General features: G+C 37.6%; 1 protein-coding gene across 1 annotated transcript; it reads left to right on the forward strand.

The window, feature by feature from the left end:
- Window positions 1-19,520, forward strand: LONRF3 (LON peptidase N-terminal domain and ring finger 3; the record flags this gene model as incomplete). The annotated part of the gene is made up of 12 exons (XM_026848760.1): window positions 1-83; window positions 694-814; window positions 1,401-1,523; window positions 3,708-3,863; window positions 5,261-5,504; window positions 6,142-6,232; window positions 9,472-9,586; window positions 10,001-10,122; window positions 10,785-10,943; window positions 11,954-12,116; window positions 12,954-13,103; window positions 13,811-19,520. Coding segments are annotated over 12 exons (1,686 nt in total), but the record flags the coding sequence as incomplete, so codon positions are not given.
- Between the last annotated feature and the right edge of the window lie 1,296 nt (window positions 19,521-20,816).

Here is a 20,816-nt window from a genome sequence, read left to right on the forward strand (position 1 = left end):
CCGGTGCCGCGGCGCGATACGCGCCCGCCGGGGCTGTTCAGGGAAAACTTTGGATGCGCCCGTTTCCAGCCTAGTGTGAGGAAACTCGGGAAGTGGAGAGTAAAGGCGAGGTACTGCGGGTAAGAGTTTGGTTTAAATGAGAGAGTGCTCCAGACGAAAGCGTACAGCCCGCACCCAGCACACGCTTTGCCGTGATGCTACAACCGGGAGATCACGTTATCGGCGCTGCCGCGGCGTTACCGGATTCTTGTAGTTGTCACTTGTTTTCCCGTGTTGAGCTACGGCACGAAAAGATCCCTATGTATCCTTTAAAAACTTTGATGCTAAAAATTTTGAAACTCCTCCCTGCAGTATGACAGCATTCTTCTTGCCGCCTTATATGTCTTCTGTATGTTTCTATCAACCATCTGATCCTCAGAGCTGGTAATTTATTGTGTGAGCGTCTCGGCGTTTATTTATGCAATGTTCCCTGCAGTTATATAATGCATAGCTGACATTTTGTTTGGAGTTGCCCAAAGAGGTTTCTGGATTTCATTTAGTACATAGTTACCTAAAAACTAGATAATTTGTGGGTTTGTACGACTTGAAAACACCAACATGTGGGTTTAAAAAAAAAAAAAAAAGAAAAAAGGAATAAACCTTATGTAACTAATTTTTCATTTACTTCAGTCAACCAATTTTTCTGTTTCCTACAGCTCCAAATGACCACTTACTATACAGCAACCGGTCCCAGATTAACTCTACCTTGAAAGCTTGTGAAGATGCTTTGCACGATGCAGAAACAGCATGCAGGCTCCAGCCTTACTGGCTGAAAGTAAGTTCTGACTCCAGTTGTACTTTGTTTTAAAACCTTGATACTACACCGATAGAAAGCCGTCAGACAGCTGAATCTGAGGGATGCTTTAAGTCCTGTAACTTCTTGGATGCCTGTGACTTAGACATTTAACCATAATATTCTTGAGCTTCATGGGGTGAAGGAAGAGACTGGTAATCCTGAAGGCTAACGCTATTGTCATTGACCCGGATGAATCTCAAGTTCATGAGCTCTGTAAAAATTGAATGCTGTGCTTATATAAATCTACCAGGATGTAATGATTATTTTAGGAGATTAGTGTAGGGGAAGATTTTCTTTCTCCAAGATCAGCTGGGCTCAAGGGCTGTGAGAATCATACTTGCATGAGTTAGAGAATATCCCAGTTCTGCCTCTGAGAGTTTTCAGGACAGTTGTGGTTAAAAACCCAGACACTGGTGGTGTCTCGGTATAAGAGACTGTTACAGTGATTCTCCCTGCCTAACAACTTCTTCTCTGGAAAGATCTTTTGTAATTTCATCTTGCTTTTATTGCATTATTCTTATGACTAAAGAACAGCAGCTGCAACTATGGATGTGTTTCATTGCAGGGTCACTTAAGGAAAGGACAAGCATTAGCTAATCTAGGGAAAACAGAAGAAGCTTTAAGAGAGTTTCTATTCTGCCTTGCTCTAGATACTGGGAACAAGACAGCCAAGTCTGAGGCACAAAAGGTGAGTTCCCTGAGTCATTTGGAACTGCATCATTGTTTTCAGTGGCCTTTTGTAAAGGAGGCTAAGAATTTTTCTTCTCTCCTCCCTCTCTCTCATTACTTCAAAGAGCTGGATGGAGACAGATATCCAGGCCGTTGTTCAGATTTGAGTGATGTGTATTGCTTACTTGAAGACAGGGAGGTAGCAAGAAAACATACTCAGCAGGTGCTATGTGGAAACAGTTAGAGTGTTAGCATCATCAAATCTAAAGTAAAACTGAATTCTTAATAATTGCCATGCACAGACTATTGTGATTCTCTGTAGTCAAATTTCTAATCTGTTTCCTAGCCTGGCAGTGTGTTACCAATGACAGAGTGCAGAGGAGGGGGGGAGTTGCTACTGAATGTTGGATCAGGCCGTTAACCGGCAGAATGCAACACGCAGCACCCGTCAAACTCCACTTGGGAGCAGCAGCTCTCTTCCTACCGCCAGTCGTGCTGAGCCGAGTATCAGTGTGTGAACGAGGCGTGAAAGGAAGCAGTCAACAAAAGAAGAGCTGGTTTAAAATAGTTTTTAAAGGTTGCTAATAATTAATGCTAAATAAGCAACAAAACGGATCTGCAGTGAGGCTTATTTCAGTAGCAGCCTACAATGTGGTTGTGTGGATTCTTAAATGGCTTTTGTCAAAACTTCCGTTTTGCACACCCCTCAAATCTGATTTCCCGTGAATCAGTGTTGTTGACATTTGACCTTTGTTTTTGTTGTCGTAGCTAAAAGGCTCAGTGTCGAAGCGATAGTTTATGGTAATGAAAATGTAGTAGTTCTGTTTTTCTTGCACTGAATTTTTTGTTATGGCAGTGCATTCACACTTTTCTCCATCACTGGTGGGATGGGAACTTTGAGGTTTGTGTGCTGTAATACATAAAGCTTTCTAAAAGCTCAGTAGAATTCTTACAGAAAAGCACTGTTGATAAAGGTAACAGAAACCTGGATGGCTGTCGTGCAATCAAGTTTTTATCTCATTTTGCATATGGTTGAAATTTCCATCTCCTCTGAGTTTTTTGTCACTGATATTTGGCAGAGTTGGTTGGGTTTGTTTTGTGCTTTTTTTTCCCAGTAGGTTCCATGCAGTCTTTCACTGCCATTGTGTCATGATTTGTTCTCATAGTCATGCTGGGAGACTTCCTGTGCAGTAGAGCAAAAAGAGCAGGAACAAACAGATATGTTTCTAAATTCTGATTCCAAATAGCCTTATCCAAGACACCTAATTTCTGAGCAGCGGGGTTCTGGGAAAAACTAGGCTTCTTATGACTCAAAGAATTACTCATGCACTCATCAGACACAGAGTTCATCCATGATGCAATATTCTACTGGGTCATTTCCAAGGCTGTTTGCATAACAATGACATACTACATTTTACTAAATTCTTTGTGTGCAGCTGTGATGTTCTGCTTGTATTAACTGTCTGTCTGTGTTAGTTTTGACATAGTGTGATCCCGTGGAATCCTTTTTGGCTTGAAAAAGAAATCTTGGCTGTCACATGGCTTCCTCAGGCATCAGCAGGATCACCTCAGTAGTATGTTGAAATTAGTTTTTGAAGCGTGAATCTTCCATTCAGCTCTGTTTCTTTCCTTAAATAATCATCTGATAAACTATGTCGCAGAAGTGGCTACAAGCTGCTACTTGAAACATTCACTTATTTTCTGATAGTGAATGAAGAAATAGCATTTTTCTACTGCCTACTTTTTTTGTATTCTCACATAAGTGAATTTAAAAATAGCTACAGTTTACAATATCAGAGACATTTACTTAACTGAACTTGGATTAAACCTGTGAGATGAGTGCTTTCTGTACTAGTAAACTCCAGTGAAAGCTTCTGATGGGCAGCAAAAAACATATTTAAAACGTTAGTAATTTCTGGTGAGCTCTGAACTGCAGGACAAAGAGGACAAAGGCATGTGTGTGTCACATCACAGAGAATGGTTAATAACCTTATGGGCTTATTTAACTCTGAAAGTGTCTCTTGCTGTCTGGCCTATATTGCATTAGCTCTTGCACTTTTTGTTCTTACCCTAGTTTAAAGGGCTCTTTAAATGGTTTTAACAAAATCAAGGATGCTTCTTTTGGTTATTCCCTTACTTGCTTTTTCATTTAGAGGTTGCAAGGAAGGAACTAAGCAGTGAAGTATTCTGTTTTATATCACAGCTTCTACTTAGTTTGTTTTCACTCATCCCGGGAAATGCTCAGGAACACTTACCCGATATCCTGCAGCTGTTGTCACATCACTCTAGATTAAAGGGGAATCTCCTAAATTCAGTGGGATCTGGAGGCACCAGCCATAACCTACAAAGGTTGCTCAAGGTAAAGATCAAGTCTGATGTGTGGTTCTTAATTTGTTGTGTGTTTTATGTTCACATTGGGAAGCCTTCTCTCCTGTTCACCTCTGTGAGACAGGGGGATACCTTTTCTCAGATTTTTACTGAGTTTCAGAAGATACAAAACAAATGTTGATTTACTGAAGTCTCTTTATTGGATGACTTTCTCTTGAATAGAAGTCCTCAGTTGTTGTTCTGATAAATTTTATGCCAGAGTTGAGTGGGTTCTCTTCCTCTAACTGTCTTTAGCTCTTCCAAGTAGTTGGTAGTGGGAAAGGGTCTCTGAAGATTGTATTGAGATATCCTCAAAAGCTGTGAAATGCTAAAATCTAGAGTTTCAGCTTGAACTGTAACTGATGATGTCAGTGACAAAATCACCCTGCATTCAGATGCTATATGCTGCTTAGAGGTTATTTTAGAGCCATGCAAGATGTATGATCTACTCGATAAGTTTGGTTTCACAGCTGTAGTTCTGTAAATGGCTGTAGAGGTTTACATTCATGGGTTTGTAAGGACTGCTTCTGCTTCACCAGAATCTGAACTTGGGAGGATAAGTTTTGCCTATACTCTATATGTAGGAGAACTCCACTAGTCATTACCAACAAAATGGTAGGTTTTGAGCAGCCTTGTTGAGACTGATAAGAACAAGCCTTCTGGAAAGGCTATTAGGATATTCTGATGAGAAATCCTTTTGTTATGACCCTTTCATGAAGTCATCTGAGGGACAGTTCACTCATCTTTGTGCATGTTACACATCACCACAGCTCCTGATCACAATCCACAGTATCTGCTTTCAGGTTCATCTGGGGAGTTGATGTGACAAGCTGATAGGTGATGTTCTGTGCAGTGGCTGCCCACAGGTGGTTCTGTAGCCACAATGGGATAAAGACTGATTGTTTTATCCTTTGCAAAAGAAATCTGTCTCACTAAAGGAAGCTCTCTGCATTTTCTCTGTTCTAAATTCTGCGTGTTTATATTGCTTCCTTAAAATAAGCTCACATTGTTTTGGTGGTTTTGATGGTTAATACCATCATTATGATATAACCAATAGGCATTTTTCCATAGGTTAAGGTCTAACAATATATTTAACCTGAGATCTAGCCATATTTCTGCCTGAATCAAGTTTCATGACCAAGCTAGAGCCACACATCAGGGCTGAAAATATTCATTGCCATGGCAGGGCTTGGAGGGGTGGGGAAATAGTTTGCTTTTTTTCTTCCCCTTAAAATCAGGCCCTGACACAGCAATTCTCAAATTGTTGCTTCATGACCTACAAAGCCCTTCCTGGTGATGCATAATATTAAAGACTTGTGACAGGTTTGGGGTTTTTTCCTTACCAAGTTGTTGGAAGATTGGTCTAACATCAGTCCTCTCTTCACACAGGTAAATGTGGAACAGAAAAAGGGTTTTCCCGTTCAAGAGGAACCAAATGTAACTACATCTGGTAGTTTGAGGAAATCTGTACAAATTACAGAGAGCAAAAAGGACTGCTCAGAGGAGGAGAACAAACTCATCTCCATGCCAGAGTCTACCTTTCTCTTTTCTGAGAAGTGCAGCCTCCTGAAAAGGAAATGCTGCTCAGAGGAGACGCGAAATGCTGAGGTACCCTGCAAACTGATGAAGAAAGGTATGTTTGCACATAGGCTAAGTTTCATGGCATGCAATCAGTGGAAATTTTTGCTTTTATAAACCTTAGAAGTTTTCTCTTTGGCCTAGTCAGGGCATGATGTGGGGGGGGGAAACAATTATGTTAGTCTAAAAAGAGGGCTAAGAAGGTTGGGTCAAGTGCTTGTTTATCAGCACAGCCCTGAATCTTTTAAGGAACATCAGTGTTGCGCATGGTCTTAGCACTTTCTGGATCAATTAAAAAAAAGTTTAAAAGCACAAACTGTTTGTTCATGATATCTGCCCTTGTTTTCATGCTGTGGGATGTATTTACAGTGGTATGACACAAGAATTTGTCTCACTTTAGACTTCCAACACTAATAAAAAATGTTTTGAGGTTAATTGTTAATGCAAGGCTAAATTCAACCCTCTAAGTGGGTATAATGTCACCAAAATTAAGGGGAGATATGCTGATTTGTGCCAAGGCTGCATTTGTGCTTTGCATAGAAATTACTGTAATGATGTTTAATGGTTCCGTAACGTACCAGTGTATACAATACACATTTAAATATCAGATGCTGCTTGTAGATACATGGAATACCATTGTGCTTACACAGTTCTGTTCAATTACGCTATAATATGTTTTTTGTTATTGATAGATACAGTTGATCTGAAGGGAAATAGTACTGGACAACATATTCCCTTTGAATCTGTGGATCCATCAGATCTGGACTGCTCCCTGTGTATGAGGTACCCCGTTTTCTCATTGATGTCTTTTAGCTTTTAGGCTCTATCTCTTTCCCCTTTATGACATAGAGATTTTTCTAGCTTATTTGGTACTTATCTTTCCTTCTGACTTGAAATGAGTTTTTATTATAATTGTTACTCCAGTGATGCATTTCTAGACCTCTGGTTCTGAACACTGTTGATGAATAGGAACTTTTTGACCTGCTCTAGGCTAGTAATTGTTTCAGAAAGGGCACATAAGGTCACATGAGGATTAAGCATGTTAGTGAGGGTGTCTGAAAGATTTCCTCTCCCCACTTACACATGCCCACCCACTGACACATATTGTGCACGAAACCACAGTTTGTCCCATGGAGTTTGTAGAGCCACATATGATGTTATATAATGCACAAAATAGCTAAAGACACCACATTCAATGAATATTCCAAGTATGTAAAATAAATACTGCATGTAAAATAAATACCGTGTTGCTGCTATTGCAATAGGAGGGTCTTGCAAGCAAACCAGACCATGTTTTTCCTCTACTGCTTAAGAGGTGTGTTCCTTAGTTTACCAAGGCCATTGCTCTGTTTGCTTGATGATCTCTCCTTCCAGTTAAACAGTAGTTGTTCTTGGTGACAGCAATGACTTGATAAAACATGGGTTTTATCAAATTTTAGATGGAGTTGTCAACTACATCTGTTCTACTCCTTGTTTTGTAAAAAACACTTTAACTTTGGCAAATACACATGTAGAGTTTTGTTACTGATTTAGATGGAAATATTGGGCAGGTGTTTAGAGGGGTCTTGGCCTCTGCAGTGAGTAGAGATTAGGTTTGTCTTTTGCATTACCCAGATTTATCAGCAATGAATGTTGGGGTTAGTTTTGCACTATATTTTAAATTCTCAGAGATAGCCTCTTCCTGGATTTATTTCTGAAAGTCTGGGCCTTTGAGAAAGCTGGATTTCTTTTTGTTGTTTGTATGCAGGGAGGGGCAGAGAGGGGGCAGGCTTCAATTTTTCAGACAAATTGAAACCTTTGGGGCAACAACTGTGTTGTCTGATTTGCTTCTGCTTGGAATAAATCAGATCTACCCCTCTCCCTCTGTCTGCCTACAGCTGAAATGTGCTCCAAAAGTTTACACAGCTGTCAAAACACTTGATACTGCTAAGAGCAAAACTTTCCTCTAACAAAGCCACACAATTAGTCTTAGCTGGTTTTAATGAGTCTGCATGTTTATGATCATTATGTCCACAAAGCACTTTTCAGATGTTTTTAATAAAATTAATTAGGCCTACTTCCTCATCCTTTATGTTAAATCAGAAACAGCCAGGCTACAATACATTTGTAAAGGAATTAGCTCAAGGATTGCTGATTCCCTTACTGTCTAGAGGATGGTGATGATGATCTTGTAATTGCCATCACAGATGCAGGCCTCTCATCAAGAAGGATGTTATCTTTGTAACATCACTGCAACAATCAAGTCTGAGGGAATCTGTCACAAGATCTTTTCCTGGCTATTAATGCAGATTGATTATAATTATTTCTTGCCATGTTCTTCAGAAGTAGTTTAGGGATTTGGATCCTGAGTTACTTTGAACTAATTACCTAGTAACCTACTGACCTGTTCACAATTAACTGCAGGAGCTGTTATTAACCTATTTGTCTGATGGAGTGGCCAACATGTTATTGATCTGAATTCACTCCAGCAGCAAGCAGAAAATGAAAAAGGAATAGTCAAAGCAACATACTGTTGAGAACTAAAGGACCATTACTCAGGAGGAGTGAATATTTAATGTTACGATAGTTTAAAATGTCATGAGTAATCTTGGTGTATAGTGCTTCTTTCTGCAAGTCATGAGGCTTGGTCAAGGTCCCCTTAGAGTTGTCAGGAAAAAGCTGCTGCTGGCTTTTGTGAGAGCTAGAGCACAGTCAGGCATTTTAACAGGAATTTCTTGTCTTTATGCTAGCATTTCAGATCAAGTCACTCACTGCTAAATAATTACATATGCAAACCAGTGCTTAATGAAACATATTGTAGAATTCAATACTTTATGTAAACTTAAAGCAGTAAGGTAGCTAGCCTTGGTGCAGTGAGTTTTCTGTTCATGGAACAATGAGGGCTTTCAATTACACAGTCCAGTTGCAGTAAGATAGGTGAGGTATTTTAGACACTTGCTCATATGTTCCCTTGCTTAAACGTCAATATTTATAGTAACTAATGACATTTAATAAAATTACCATAGCCAGTTTATTAAGAGCCAATTATGTTCTTAAATACACTCATCTTGTTAAAGATGCTAATCAGTGTGAGTTTACATATTTATAATTTCCACATGTATAAAAAAACTTAATGTACTGTTCTGATAAACCAATATTTTAAAGTAAACTTATTAATTCACTTATATTATAATTAGACTAATATTTGAAACCTTAAAATGCTTAGACAGTATGTTGTGAAATAAAGCATATGCCAAACAATTTCTAGTTTTGAATGTTTTCTATTTAAAAAAACCTAATTTCCATATTATTTAGGTCTCCTTAAGGTACTTACTGGCAAGGAAACATTACTTTGCAATTTCACATAATCATAATAAGTAAAAAGTCCTTACATGAAAATAAGTGTCACAGAGGTACTTGAAATGGGTAAAGTATCATGATACTTTGAAGACCTGGCCTTATATATTTAAATATTTTTCTAGATGAAACATGACCCTAATATCACTCATTTCCAGAAAAGCAGTAATTTGAAGGTTAAAACCCAACTATTCCAACAAAACTGCTTTCCAAGCCCACATTAGAATTGGCAATAATAGTTTATTGCAATCACTTATGTGGGCTATTACTGGAAATAGCTATTTTGTGCTTACCTCTACACATACAAGTAATCCCATGATTTGCACAGTAATAGTTGTGCAAGTATTGCTCTGTTTCATTGGAAAAAAGTCAGATGGTCCAACTGCTGCTTCTATTTATTGCTCACCTAGAAGAAAATTAAATCCTAGCTTGTTGGAAGTTAATGACAATATTCTCTCACATTCACTGAAATCAGAATTCATGCGCTGCCTTTCATGTTAAGTGGCAATATGAAAGTCTAAGCTGAATAAATGCAAAAGTTGCTTGAAGAACTGAAAAGCGAGGAAGAGCTTTATCCCAGGAGTAGTTAAGTCAATTAGTGAATGAATACAGCTTTTTTCTTGATGTTTTCTTTTGCTTGGGTACACGATATTGTTGTCTTTTTGGTTTGTGATGTTTCAATCCAGGCTCTTCTATGAACCTGTCACTACACCTTGTGGGCACACCTTCTGTCTCAAATGTCTTGAGAGATGCCTGGATCACAACCCAAAATGTCCACTGTGCAAGGAAGGACTCTCAGAGGTAATGATGCTTAGATTTTCTCAGTGTAAATTTAAGGGCACAAGATAGCATCCAGTAGCACCTTCAGAAACCTTTGATATTTCCCAACTCAAAAGAAATATTACATAACTTAAGAATGTGACTTTTTAAAATACTCCTTGACTTACAAAGCACAGATAGTCTCCTCTGTTCAAACCTTAGAGTAACCTGTACTTAGAAAATCTGTAGGTGATTTTACTTCCCAGATTTCCCAAGATGATGACTGTAACCTAGGGAATAGTTCAATAAGCAACTCTTTAGTGGCAGTGCAAACTTTAAAGATCATTTTGATTTGCTATAGAAATAAGCAAATGGAGCTAACAAGTGTGCATAGGCACTGTGCACTTTGAAATGCTAAACATTATCAATAACTGCTTGCGTGTGTTTTTACTGCAGTGCTTGGCTATGAGGAAATACTGTAAAACAGTACTAATGGAGGAGTTAATAGCTAGATATCTTCCAGAGGAACTCACTGAAAGAAGAAAGATTTATGAAGAGGAAATAGCAGAGCTTTCCAAGTATGTAATCCATTTATGTAAAATCAAACCTTTAATACTATTGCTGTTAGCTAATGAGTGACTCCAGCTGCGGAACATGAGCTAAGATGCCGAAAAGGAGCTTCTTTCTTGGTATCTTGTGATTTCAAAGAGAACAGGGTCCAGGTGAAATTGTGCTTTGAGTTAACATAAAAACTGGACACTGATAAACAATAAACAGAAGTAGAAGAAATCCAGAAGGTTGCTTTTATAAACAGAGTATAAAGAAATGTGGTTGCTTTCAGTGTCTCTCCATGAAAGCCACAGAGGGAGACAATTGGTGGAAGTCTCACAGGCTGGGGGGTTGGAAAGTACTGGATAGGGAAGAAATAGGATTAAAGAAAATCAAGTAAATAAAAGCAATAGTAGAGATGCATTAATGCTATGACAAGCAAAACCAAAAAGCATAACTAAAAATTCTTTGCTAGTAAGTGATATATCACTTTCCACAATATCTAGTCAATTAAGGGTAAAAATAAATTTAGTTTTTACTTACTCTGTTAAGAATTTTATTCTAAATGTTATAGTTTCTGTTTTAAACAAATAATAATTTTAAAGGATATGTTTATTGCATAAAATGTATTTGATACCTTGTCAGTAGTTTGGTAAAGCATCATATCTGATTTGTCCTTCCTTTTTTACAGCCTGAATAAGAATGTTCCTATATTTGTCTGCACAATGGCTTACCCTACAGTCCCGTGCCCTTTGCACATCTTTGAGCCGTGTTACCGCCTGATGATTCGAAGGTGCATGGAGACTGGCACCAAGCAATTTGGGATGTGTATCAGTGACCCAGTAAAGGGGTGAGTGAGCAGCACGCTCGGACCACGTGAGGTACCCCACTGAGGCTGGAGAGGGGCAGAAAGCCCATGGCTGTAACATCTGTGATAGCTTCCCTGTAGAGAAAGCTTCTTCCTAATCATGCTGGTAAAAGACATTGAGAAGACTGAAGTCTCTCTCTTGAGCACTTAAATTCTAACATGTCTGCTCATTTTTCCTGAAATACATATAGCCAGGGTGTATTACATGAAGTTGAGCTGTAGATCTCTTGTAGTACTTGAAAAGGAAGTGTATTTTCTACTGTTTTGAAATCTGAATGCTTTGGCACAAGAAATCAAATTGAAATGGCAGTAAGGTGTGGTGGGTTTAGGTTTTTTAAATTATGTAAAGAATAGCACAGCTATTAGGATACATTTATACCTTCACTGTTCTGCATATAGTGGAGGCTGCGGAGGTACAACAGGACCTTCATAAGGACTGGCTGAGTGTTTACACTGAGCCACTGCAGTCAGTCTTGGGTAATGACCTTAACATCTGTCTCTGTATTTAACTTTCTTCCCTTTTTATGGTGTACAGGGTAAGTATGCACCATAAAAAGTACAATGTACACAAAATACATACCTACAAAGGAAAATCTGCTGAAATTGTGGGAAAACTTTTCTTCTTTATAGATTTCATAGTCCATTAATAATTTTAATATTCTGAATTGCACTTGTTCTGTACAAATTGACTGAATTTAGGATTATGGAGAATGTGGTTCTGAGCTGTATAACTTTCAATTTCGTAAGATGTTCCCTGTATTCCAAAACATGTGGTTGGTGTTATAATCAGATTAGACAGCCTGAATCTTCCTGATAGTTTTGAAAACAATTGTGGAATAATTTGAACTACAGCAGGTCAGTACTATGAACAATAGAAATGAGCTGACACTGGTAAATACCTTTGTGGTAGGGACTGGCTGTATGGCAGTTCTGTGGAGCTAAGGGTGGAGAGAATAAGACTTGTTTACTTGCTTTTGTTCTGATTTCAATAGGTTTGCAGATTATGGCTGCATTCTGGAGATAAGAAATGTTGAATTCTTTGCTGATGGTCGCTCTGTTGTAGACAGCATCGGCAAGAGGAGATTTAAGGTGATACAGCACAGCCAGCGTGATGGCTATAATACAGCAGATATTGAGTACATTGAGGATCAAAAGGTAAGCTTAGAAATATTTAATCTGTGTTACATGTGAAATTCTAAGCACATATGTTTTCAGTGAGTTGTTCTTTGTAGAACAGTTTCTAATAAAACAAATTTGTGGTATTTACTAAGTGCTCATGGTTAAAAATGGGAAGCATAATAGCTACCACAAGCACACGATGTGCACCGCCCATATACTGAAGAGTGGTTTTCCTAGATGTTTTTAGCAGAGACAAAGCTAAGTGAATCCAGGATGAGGTCTTACCACTCTTCTAGACAGAATAACTGCAATTTATAAGGGGGTGGAGGGGAACCTGCCTCCGTTTGCATGGAAGCCATTTAGCTCACCTTTGGGTAAGAAGGAGCAGGATTAGGTCCACTACACCTTCAAAATTATTTACATTAATTCTTATTTTAAAAAAAAGCTATATAGGCAGTCAAAGTATTCTGGGTGATCTAGGAGCTTTTGGTATACAACGAGAAGATAAAATGTCTAATCTGAGGAGCTGCTAATTTTCTTAAAAAGCTTTGCATAATCTTTTCTTGTGTATTGTATGATGTTTATGTAAATGTTTTTTCATATAGCAATCTAGAAGGTTCTTGTTCTGAAAATAAGTTTCTTTGGTTTAGAATATAGGGTAAGAAAGTAAAGGATTTGATAGACTGGGGTGGGGAAGCAGAATAGGGGACACCAAACTAGCTTTCAGGATTTATCCCAGAAGTCCCTTGGCATGCTTTTGTTTCTTTTCCTTTCCCCTACCCACCCCAGAAAATCCTAAAAATTAATGTTGTGCCTTCCCCAACATGCAGACTGAACTAACAGTAACTTTCCCCTTCTTGTTACTCATCTCAGGTGCAAGGACAGGAGTATGCTGCATTACTTGTTCTCCATGATTCCGTCTATGATCAGGCATATATGTGGTTTAACTCCCTCAAGCAAGCACTCAAAAGTCGAATTCTCAGTCATTTTGGTCAAATGCCAGCTAAGGATCCTGACCCACAGGTATTGAGAATCTGGCTTACGTAACTTTTAGAGACAGAAATAGCAGGGATATCCGATAAGCCGGGAGGCATTGTGTTTTAAGATGAAAATATGAATACTCTTCATTTACCCTGCATAAGCTAAGTATCTAAGTTATGTTGCCATACACCAGTGGTAGCACTGTTGCAAACAAAAGGCTCAAATTGGTAATTTCCTGAGACTACTTAACCAACTGGAGTAATCCCAGGAAATTTAAGTGCCTTTTGGCCTCTGCTTCCCCAATTAAATAACTGAGAGAAAATAGACAAGAAGAAATTTGGTACTCTTCTTCAAGGACTGCAAATAGTAGGGATCCTAAAATAACAGAATATAACAAAAAAAGCTAAATATGAAGTAGTGTCATAAAGTATGAAGGGAGGCAGGAATTCCAAAGAACTGGGTCAGTAATAACATAGGGAAAAAAATACATTAAAAAAACAGAAGGCCCAACCTATAAACTGTTGCTAGAAATAGAAATGCATCTTGTTTCTGCCTTCCACATCCTATTTTAGGAAAGGTTGCAATTTGTTTCAAGCCAACCTGTAATCACAAGCCGTTAGGCTGGCAATGAAATGACCTGCTTGCTAGACAGTTATCAAAATACTGTGTTTTCAAAGTTAAATCTTCAAAAACAAGACCTTAACAGATACACGTATCCTAATTTCTCTTTTTTTCTCCCCTTACTGCAGGCTAACCCTAACGGGCCAGCCTGGTGCTGGTGGGTCCTAGCTGTCCTTCCACTTGAGAACAGAGCTCAGCTCCCTTTCCTTGCCATGAAATCCCTCAAAGACCGCTTGAATGGCATCAGACGTGTCCTTACATTCATGTCTCGTACAAGATCACGGTGATGGTGAGAAGGAGAGCTGTGAAGTCTCCCACAGTACTTGACTGTGGACTGTCTCTTGTAACTTCATCTAACTGCAATAATGTCTTACAGATTTGAGTGTCAGGATGCTTCAAGCCTGAGTTTCAAAGAAAATAAGTTATAAAGAGCAAGGGATGTTTATGGATACTTCAGTAGTTTCCATCTGGAACTCTGAGATGATTATTCAATCACTGCACTGCTAAATTAATAACAAATGTGATAGAACAAAAAGTGATCTTGTTTGCCATAAACCTTTTAAAAAGCTTAAGGGGTTTTTTAATTTATTTTTTTTTTAGTGGATAAAGGATAAACTGTGCAGTTTAATGTGAAGCAGAAATAATAATGTTAATGCATTATTTCAGTGAACTGCAAAGTCTTTTATTCCAAATGGTTCAGGTTTTATATAGCATTGTGTAAAATAATGTTCACAACTTCCGTTTGATAATTTATTTTTGCACTATGATTTTTTGTTTCAAAATGTATATTATTTACGTGTTCATTCTCTAAAGGAAAGTGAGCTGCTCTATTTATTTATAGTATTTTTACCCTGTATTTATGACTGGGGGCAAAATGATGATTCTAGCAGTGCACAAGCAACTGCTTTGATAATTTTTCAGATATTTGTGTTCAAATACTCTTAATGTTTTTCTACTTATCCCCAGTTCTACTGTAGCCTAGAAACAGCCTGCTGTGAAGTCTTTGAAAACACAGATTATTTCTGAGATAATTCAAGCACAGTTGCTGAAGCTTGATCCTGTGCTTGCAACGAGGTTCCTGATATCACAGAATGGTCAAGCACATGCTTAACCTTAAGCCTGAGCGTTAAAGCGTTTGGGTAAATTCAAGTATTTGATCAGTTGATGTCAGTGGGAATTGGCCGTAGAGGTGACAGAAGGATCTATCCCCTAATTTTTCACAGAATGGAGAATAACTTGAAGTTGAATTTATATCTGAACTCTTTCTTCCAAGAATGAATAATGGCTACAAACAACTGTGAAGAAAGAGCCATAATATATGAAAAGCGGCTTCTAAAGCAAACTGGAAGTACTGATTTCATTGTAGGTTACTGCATAGTTTATTTTGGTTTTTTACATCAACTCTTGTTGCTGTTAAGATCAGTTTTATTTCTTTTAATTGTTTGGTGGTATTTGGCTTTGGAGTGTGTGTATGTGGGGGGGAAGGGGAGAGTTATTTTGAACTGTAGGACTCAGAGGGCAGTTTGTGTCACATGAGAAGGAATATGTTGTAATAAATGCGATTTATTTCACCCCAATCTTCAGGTTTCTGTTAGCTTCAAATCTCTACCCAGCCATTGCATTTCTCTTAAGAGATTGGGTAGTGTTTACTAATACAAATTAACTCCTAAGGAAAACAAGTGAATTTTAGTGTGATTACTTCTAGCTATAAAGCAGGTAAAAATAAGACAGAAATGAGAATAGGAATTGGGTTTTTTTGGTGTTTTTTTATCAAGCGTTCATACTTGTGTTGCTGCTTTTACTGCTTTCAGTGTACTGCTTTCCGGGACTGATCTTTCCTCTGTCCAACTTTGACTTTCACTGATGTCAATATGAGCAGAGCTGGGCCTTTTATTCTAAGCTACTGTTATCCTTTTCAGTGGGGAAAAAATAGATTGAATTGAGAATGTTATGGAATGCTACAAATTTCTTTGTTATTTTACCCTGGATAGCACACTCTGCCATTCCATGCCTTTATGAAAAAATGCAGTACAATTTAATGTCAATTTTATGTGTTTTTTTCCATCATCATCTCATCAGAAATATTTTAGTTAAAAGTAATTTCCATATTGTTAAATTTTCATAAAACTGCCTTTGTTCCCCCTCTTGTTAAATTCTATAGAACTTTTCCATAAGGGTACCAAAGAAACGAATGGAAGACAAACATGTTTCAACTTTGTGATGCAAATGGAATATGTATCCAGTGTTTGCACTGAGCTACTTTAGAAATGCTAGAACTTATTTCCATACTGCTAGATTGCTGCACTTCTTCCATAGGTGGTACTTTACATGCTTCTCTGTAAACAATGTGTAGAAATACATACATGTTCTGGACAATAACGAGTGTATGGTGGCTGACACCTGCTATGGCATTTGTCTTCATAAGTCAATAACAAAGTGATTTCTACTTGTTTGGAAGTGAAGCTGCATTAAATCCAATTCTTACTTAAACCATCATGGATCATTGCATAACATAAGGGGCCCATATTGGTCCCATAGAAAAAAGCTGTCACTTTGTTACTCTTAACTGTGAGAAAAGGAACTTAAATATCTATTTTGAACTGTTTTCTCACTGACATCATTGTTCTTTTTCCTGCATGCTATGTCTTCTACATACTCATATTCTGCCTATTTTGTTGATTTAGAAATTGGCATGGAAAGAATCCTTGATTTTTAAAAGTGAATATTGTCTTTCCTATTAGCCTTGAGTAAAGCTGCCAGAATTTCCTAAGCAGAAACTTGTGTACATGCCCTATATCATGAATGCCCAGTGCATTTGTTGCAGCCTGGAAACACTGGACCTACTGCATGTAACGCATACAGTTGATCTGCATATGCACAACAAATCAAACACACCAAGAAAGTTCATCTGTACATGTACTTTGGTATTCTGTCTGGAACTGCTCTGTGGCCACGCATCCTAGATTAATGGCTAAAGTCTTCAAATTCCATTAAAAGACAAAAATACTGAGAAACAGATTTGCTAGAGAATATAAACATGTCCAGGAAAAGCTGGACATGGACTAACCTCAGCCTTCAGTGAGTTGAGATGGTAAATTTCAGTAATGTGGTTTAAAAGCCAAAAAATCTTCTAGTTATGCCACAGTATTGCAGGTTCGTTTTTTCAGGTTGTATTAATCAATACAAGGATGTAAATGCAACATTTATTGCAGGCATAAATGAACAGCCAAACAGATTTTAAAATGCCTTCACTTTATAGCAATGGCATTGATCAGATAAAATACTAATTGGGGGACTATTTTATTTAAGCTTCTCACGTTTTTCTAGACATGCAACCCAGTCTCATAACCAGTTTTGTTCATCTGTTTAAAAAAACTCAAGCTTGTGTTTCCTGTGTGGCCAGAAGTATTGATTAATCTGTTGTGAGGGCATAAGTAATGCACAGGCTTCCTGCTACTTCTTCAAATAAGTCAGTTTCCATTGACCCTAGATCACTGAGTTAGCATTACTAAAATCAATAATTATTTTTTTTTTCATTTCCAAGGAAATGAGATTTGTTCCCCTTCTAAAAAAAATACGGGGGGAGGAATACAAAAAGCAAGTCTTCTGTAATGGGGACAGAGAGAACCAAGAATAGATCAAACTATAACTGAGTCAGTGCCAGTCTCTTGGGCAGTATGACCTAAACATCTCCTAGAGATTTCTTGAAAGTTTTAGACTTGCATTTGTAAGATAGGGTTTTGTTAATTGGAAATCTTTCCTTTTCTGTAAATTAAGTATTTAACAAAATACATTAAATAACAAAGACTGGGTGTGTTGCCTTTCCAAATCCCTGTACATCTATGTTATATGATTTCTAATTAAAAACAGTCAAAGTTTTCTGCAGGCAGTGATACTAATTTTTCATTCCCATACATAGACAGACTTATGACACTCAAAATACCTTTGCTTTGTCTTATATGCTCCTTTGTCTAGCAATAACTTCAGGGGATATGTTCCCATGAATAGACCTTGCTAGCATGACTTGGTTGAATGTAAACCTGAGACAGGACTGGATTAATCAGGAAAAATCATGAAACCTGACAGCAAACTCAGACAACAGTTGTGGAAAGCAGTTCAGTAGTTCTAATAACAGAATGATAAAATAATGTGATAAGACTTAGCATGATAATGGCCTAAGTGACATTCTGGTGTTGTAAAAGTTCCTCTTTGTTTTTGTTGTTGGTTTTGTTTTTGGTTTTTTTTTTAAGTGGTGATACCTTATCTCCCATTACCTTGTAGCAATAAGAGATATCAGCTGTCGTACTAAATGGCTGACCTATTACTTGGCCAGTCTTTCTGTCCTGTATGTCTAGTTGCTAACAGAACACCTGAACCATGGATTTCTTAATCCAAAGATTATTTTAATCTAAAAAAAAATCGTGGATTTGATTGTAGCAGGTCTGCTTTAATCTGTGCTGTAGAGAAAGAGCTTTATAAAACTAAGTTTTGTTTTTGATGGTCCTTTCATAGGATCACAGAATCCCAGCTTGGAAGGGACCTCAAGGATCACCTGGCCCAGCCTTCCTTGGCAAAAGCACAGTCTAGACAAGATGGCCCAGCATCTATCCAGCTGAATCTTTAAAAGTGTCTAATGGTGGGGAATCCACCACTTCCCTGGGGAGATTAGTCCAGTGGCTGATTGTTCTCATTGTGAACAATTTTCTTCTTAATTTCTACTTGGTGCTGAAGTTTTACTGGTGTTTAAATTAATGACAGACAGGAGTTATATTTAAATGCAGTGTTTAGGAATGGAGAACATGTTCACAAACTCTTATTTAAAAAAAAAAAAGTGTAAATGAAGTACAGGGGTTTTGTGTGTAAAAGCCCAACAGCACTACATGCACTTAGGGTAGCGCTCCCCCTTCCCGAGTCCTACATCAGATGAACTCAACCCCTGCTTAGTTCTCATTTAATTTATCAGCTTCACAACCTAACTTGTAACTGGTGCAGCACATAGTTTAGGATCTGGGGTTTATTCCAAAGCCCAGTAAATCACTGGAAGTCTTATAGCACAGAATAATGGTAGTTTCAGCAAAGTCACTATTCTGAAACACTTTGCTAAATAAATATTGTCTGGGTACAAGAAACTAATCTGCTTAGACAGGATTAAAATGGTGGATAATAAAAAGCTGAACTATTACATTGACTTACTCATCCAGGTATCATGTGAAGTGCTTACTAATGTTGGAGTTTCATAAGGTCTACAGTAACCCTCACATAGAAGTGCCTGTATTCTGTTATTGCCATTCTTGAGCTTTTTAATAGAGTCATAGCCATATATTTTATAAATATAAACATATGCACCTTTAAATCTTTACATTCAATTTGCAGAACAAAGGTTTACAGAGCAGAAGTGTAGCAAAACCAATGTAATAGCTTCTATAATTCTCTGGTGAGGAACGGGAGAAGTACAAAAATGAGGAGCAAAAGACTATCTGTGTAAGGTGTCTTAATTTGGCACCATATACTTGTCCAATTTAATTCCATCAAGCTATGTGGTTACAAGAGTGCCAGAAATATATCTATCAAGCCATTTTAAATAAAAAGTTTTGTGGACTTGTATATTCCATTTGTTTGTAAAACATCCTTTTGTGCACTGTAATGAACTTGAAACGAAACTTAAGTTATACTCTCATATCACTGAACAGCGAACTGTTCAGCTACCTCTACATAAGGTTGAAGTAATTTGTTTTTTCCAGATTTGTTCACATTGTCATATAAAATATATTTTAAAAAAAAATCATAGTCCAAAGAACCTGTATGTGTTTGTAGATGTACTTATAACTATGTTGTACCTGCAAAGTCTGTGTGGAGAGTTGTTTGCTAATTAAAATTTTTGTGTTCTTTACTCTTTGGCTTGCATAACAAAGAACTACAGAGGTGAACAATTATTACATGTGAGCTACTTTTTTAGGTGTTTCAGATAAAGGAACAAAGAACAAATCCTAGATCCTGCAGTCACACAGCAACACTTGGTGTGAAGGAACCAAACCATAGAAATTAAGTTGTCCAAACCTCATAATTTGTAAAGGCCATCAAGTGCTTTTTTTCCTCTTCGCTGTAGTAAAGTAAGAATAATGGGAAGTGAAGAGGGCCTGGCTTACAGCATGACCATGCATTTCTCTGGACTTTGGTACCCCTCATGCATTACTGTTTGCTTTACAGGTTTCTGGGGTTTAAAGCTATAACCAGGATGCCTTTTCACTTACAGTCTCAGGCAAGACTGAATCCCAGCCACATTTAAGCTGCATCTGTGAGGTGATGAAAGGACTATTTTCAGTTAAGATCCCTTAAAAAAAGTTCCATAGAATTGTCAAAGTCCTTAACTTTTACAGAAAAAGCTAGAGAATAGTTTTATTCATAAACTGAACATTGAGAGGAGTGGCTCCGTATCTTATTCTACTAAAAATGTGTATGAGTTGCCAAAATTTTTATAAGTTACATATGTATGTTCCTTTTGCCTTGTCATTTAAGCAAGATGTGGCATGCTTGTGACTTGCTGCCTAAGTCCCAACCATCTCTGGTATCGGAGATTGGCTTGCTGGTCTCTTATGTAAGCTTGTTCAGGCCCTGTATTTATTTTAGAATCCAGGGCACAGGCTAAGACTGTATATGGTAAGTCAACAACTAATTATGTCAAGACTGCTGTTTTCTATAACAAAATACATTTGCATCCGAGTAGAGGATGTGTTTTGGTTGAAGTGCTTTTCCATCAGGAAATAGTAAATAGCCAAAACTGAAGCTTTGCTTGGGTACATGTTGATTTAAACTATTCCTTTAAAGTCATTATTTTAGTTTTGAAAGCTTTAAGAATGGTTATAAAAAAGTGGTATTTAGATGCAGTATAAAGCAGAGAAAATTTTAACCAAATATAGAATAGCAAATTATTTCCCAACTACTTGCTCACTGTGTTCTCATTTTATAACAGTGTACCTACACAGATTTATTCAAATTATATTTTAAATATTCTAAAGTCATCTACACTTACATAATGCTTCATATTAAAATGATCATCCAAAACTGATCTCTATCATATAAAGCAGTTCAAGGGAAACTATTTATTCCAGTCAGCCTTTGCTTCCTGGTATAGTT

This window comes from Athene cunicularia (assembly GCF_003259725.1).
Source record: "Athene cunicularia isolate RWA chromosome 4 unlocalized genomic scaffold, athCun1 chr4_part3, whole genome shotgun sequence".
In the NCBI taxonomy this organism is placed as follows: Eukaryota; Metazoa; Chordata; class Aves; order Strigiformes; family Strigidae; genus Athene; species Athene cunicularia.